At 53.7% G+C, this 4175-nt stretch overlaps 1 protein-coding gene across 1 annotated transcript; it reads left to right on the top strand.

Moving 5' to 3' along the window:
* The first annotated feature begins 2147 nt into the window (after positions 1 to 2147).
* Positions 2148 to 3074, top strand: LOC136000679 (olfactory receptor 14J1-like). The gene has a single exon (XM_065654611.1). The coding sequence runs from the start codon at positions 2148 to 2150 to the stop codon at positions 3072 to 3074; it is 927 nt and encodes a 308-aa protein (XP_065510683.1).
* The last annotated feature ends 1101 nt before the right edge of the window (positions 3075 to 4175 follow it).

Below are 4175 nucleotides of genomic sequence, written 5' to 3'. Positions count from 1 at the left end.
GCCTCCTTGTCCCCAGCCAGGAACCTGGGAGGTGTGGGACCATAGTCCTGCCCTTGGCCTAGCACAGCCCCACATCACACTGTCCCAGGAAGGGCCCTGGGCAACGTGGGAGGGACAGGATCTGCCTTCCCAGGGTTGGGGGTCAGGGCTTGGACCTTTGATTAATGAAAGAAAACCAGGTTTATTCAGCATCAGAGAGACCTTCACCCTACTTGTCCTGACTTGTCATCTCAACCTCCAGTTTTCTTCTCTAACCAGACCCTGGGGTCATTTCCTCAGTAATGTTCCTCAGTGGGACCCATTAACATTACAAGAAACTTTGGAGTTTGAATCTGACTTTTGATTTCTTGAGAGGTTTCTCCTACTGCGTCTCAGAGACTGAGGTTTATGGACTCAGCACCAAACCCACCAGAGGGGTCATTAAAGCGCCTTGGGCTGCTCCTGTGCTGCTGAGCTGGGCTGGGCTCCTGGGACAGAGGGAGCTCATGGCAAGTGGCAGCGCTGCAGAGAGACAGCTCTGCCCAGGAGCAGCTCCTCTGCAAAGCGCAGCAGGGCTGAGGGCTCTGCCTGCAGCACCGAGGGCAGAGGAACCAGGCAGAGAGCAGAAATGCAGTCTGGGGTGGGAGGATGCTGAGAGATCACTGTGGGAGAAATCTTCGCAGATATGATGCCTGTGGCTGCAGGGCATTGCATCTGCAGATCATGGTAGGATGTCAGAAAGCTGTCACATTGCAGAGCCTGCAAGAGATGTAAGTAAAACTCTCAGAGATTCTCTGATGCAAAGGAAGAGGATGTGCTGCAGAGCAGGGATTGCCTTCTGCACCGTCAGAGTGACAAGACATGAATGCTGTGTTCTGCCAAGGATGGCTGTGGGGTGTAAATGTAAATGTGCAGGCAGGGGTGCCCAGGGCTGTCCTGCAGAGCAGGGTCCCTGCACCCCAGGGCTGTGCCGGGCAGGGACTCTGCCGCCTGCCAGGGTCAGCGCTCAGCCTGCCCGGGGAGATCCCAACAACACTGAGGGGAGAAGCTGTGCGGGGAAGGACTGACCCCCGGCAGGGCAGGGTCCTTCTGCTGCTGGGTTCTCCATGGGTCAGGGCTGCTCACAGCTCCAGATCACTCCAGACTGCTTCCAATTGGAGGTGTCAAGGAGAAGATCTATACAGGTATTACTATAAAGATAAGGAGCTTTCCCGAGTCTGTCCTTTCAGTCTCCTATTCCAAGACTTGGAGGGTGGGGGCATGGAGGAAGGGATAAGTGAAAAAGGAGCTCTCCAATTTTAACATGTCACTGAGACTCCTGAATGCAAGTCTGAGTGATCAGCCGATCTGCCAGAGGCCTTGTAACATCCCTTCAGCCACCCCTCTGCCCATGGACAGCAGCAGCATCACATCTGCTGAACCCATCAGCCTTAGGCTGACCTGTCCTTTTTTGCAGCCTGCAAACCTCTGCTCTCAGCAGTGCCTGGTGGCTTTTCAGGGTAACATGGCAGTGTGATCAGCCTCCATCTCAGAAAGGTGCCAGCCCAGGGCAGCTGGAGCAAGACAGAGGGACAGAGCAGCTGCCCTCACTCTGCACTGACCCACAGGCATCCTCTGGTCTCGCAGGACTCGCTCTGTTCTCCCTGAGTGCAGCACAAATGCTGAGGGTTTCTGACACATGAGAACACTCCCCAGGGGGGTTGCAGGATTGGATTAGATGATCTTTCAATGTCCCTTCCAATCCCTAACATTCTGTGATACTGTGATTCTCTGAAGCTGTAAAAAAACCTTTCAAATTTCATTTTACTATCCTGTTTCATTCTCTGTCACTGTGCAGATGCTGACAGGCCCTTCTGCACCAGCAGCAGTTTCAGATGACAACTTTGAACCCCAGGTCTGTCCCCTGCCCCCCGTTCCATGACCCCTGCTGCAGAGCAGGGCTGACTCCTGGGCAGCCAGCGGGCACAGGCCCTGCTCCTCACGGCACCTCCAGCCAGCACCACCCAGGGCTCAGCCACGGACCCGAAGGAAGGTCTGGAAAAGGACAAGGGGGAGTGGAGCGGCGGGAGGGGGTATGTGAAATGGCTTTGATTTCGCTCAGAGAAGTTTCTCCTAAATTGTCACTTTCTTTTGCTCCTGTAACAGTGCCCCACGCTCATCAGCAGCAAATGTGCAACAGCAGCTCCATCACTCAGTTCCTCCTCCTGGCGTTCACAGACACACGGGAGCTGCAGCTCTTGCACTTCTGGCTCTTCCTGGGCATCTACCTGGCTGCCCTCCTGGGCAACGGCCTCATCATCACCACCATAGCCTGTGACCAGCACCTCCACACCCCCATGTACTTCTTCCTCCTCAACCTTGCCCTCCTCGACCTGGGCTCCATCTCCATCACCGTCCCCAAATCCATGGCAAACTCTCTGTGGGATACCAGGGTCATTTCCTTTGCAGGATGTGCTGCCCAGGTCTTCTTTGTATGTTTCTTATTTAGTGCAGAGTATTCTCTTCTCACCATCATGTCCTACGACCGCTACGTTGCCATCTGCAAACCCCTGCACTACGGGACCCTCCTGGGCAGCAGAGCTTGTGTCCACATGGCAGCAGCTGCCTGGGCCACTGGGTTTCTCAGTGCTCTGCTGCACACAGCCAATACATTTTCACTGCCACTGTGCAAGGGCAATGCCCTGGACCAGTTCTTCTGTGAAATCCCCCAGATCCTCAAGCTCTCCTGCTCGCATGGCTACCTCAGTGAAGCTGGGATTCTTGTGGCTGGTGTATGTTTAGTGTGTGGCTGCTTTGAGTTCATTGTGCTGTCCTATGTGCAGATCTTCAGGGCTGTGCTGAGGATCCCCTCTGAGCAGGGACGGCACAAAGCCTTTTCCACGTGCCTCCCTCACCTGGCCGTGGTCTCCCTGTTTGTCAGCACTGGCGTATTCGATTACCTGAAACCCGCCTCCGTCTCTTCCCCATGGCTGGACCTGGTCATGGCAGTTCTATACTCAGTGGTTCCTCCAGCATTGAACCCTCTCATCTACAGCATGAGGAACCAGGAGCTCCAGGTTTCAGTGTGGAAAATGATAACTGGACATTTTCTGTAACCAGCAGCAACAAACTGTCATCCTCTGCATGGCAGTTATAGTGTAACTCATTGCAGGCTCAGCGTTCCTTGTTTTGTTGGTGTTATGTTGGTGGCGTTTTGTAATAATGTTGTCATCCCTTTCCTAATTCACTGTCTGCCTTTTTTCTGACCAAGCGTCTATGTAAATGAGGAGCCATTTTCTCTCTGTTTTTAAAAGAAATATAGGGCCCTGCAGTGTTTTGGGTTTTTTTTCCCCTGAGATCTTCTTTTAAGATGCTTTTGGAGCTGCAGGGACAGTTCCTGTGTGCATGGGAGGAGGGGAAAAGAGTCCAGCCTGGCAGCACTGCCAGGGAGCACCAGCGCTTGGCCTTCCAGAGCTGTTCTCATTCCACTCCCACACTCTCCTTCTCATCCCTTGTGTTGGTGCAAGGCCTGAGTGCTCTGGCAGCCTGGTCACCGTCCTGCTGTGTGTCAGTCCTGTGAGCGCAGGCAGGGACAGACAACGGGCACTGCTGTGACAGAGCTGGCCTCACAACAGCCTTTCCAGAAAGAAAGGTCATCTCCTATGGGCAGGGCCTGAAGGTTTAGCTCTTCTTCCAAAGCTTCTCTCAAGAATATGCCCAAGAAAATGGCCCACAGATGAAACACTAGTGTACAGCTGCACAGTGTGTGTGTGCAGGGCTGGGCACACAGCAGTATCCTCTCACAGCCAGGCCTCCTGCCAGAGACCTGCAGGACCAGCAGAGCAGGGGCTGGGCTGTGCCCCTGTGCACTGGATACCCCATGGAAGCTGTCCCAGGGCATCGTCATGGACTGGCCCCTCACAACCACCTTTTCCAGCCTCTCACCACAGCTCAGAGTTCTTTGTCCCTCCATGGAATTACACTGAATGAGTATTTCAGCTGTTCATGTTTGCATTGTACAGATGAGATGTGAGCATGCACATCATGTACGAGAGGTGACATGAACCCGAGTCAGCACAAACACCATCAGCTATTCCTTGGGGTTCCATGAAGGCCTGTGAGACAGACAGTTTATTGAGGTCACATCATGTTGGGACTAATATCCCATAGGAAACCACCAGAATGCAGCACTGTGATGTGCTTCCTTGTACCAATGT

This window comes from Caloenas nicobarica, chromosome 34 (assembly GCF_036013445.1).
Source record: "Caloenas nicobarica isolate bCalNic1 chromosome 34, bCalNic1.hap1, whole genome shotgun sequence".
NCBI classification, from domain to species: Eukaryota; Metazoa; Chordata; class Aves; order Columbiformes; family Columbidae; genus Caloenas; species Caloenas nicobarica.
Note: the sequence above shows the minus strand (reverse complement) of the source record. Positions and strands in the feature narration are given on the sequence as shown.

What these genes read in the sequence shown, in the direction of transcription:
- LOC136000679 (XM_065654611.1), top strand. Translation starts at nt 2,148, where the DNA reads ATGTGCAACAGCAGCTCCATCACTCAGTTCCTCCTCCTGGCGTTCACA.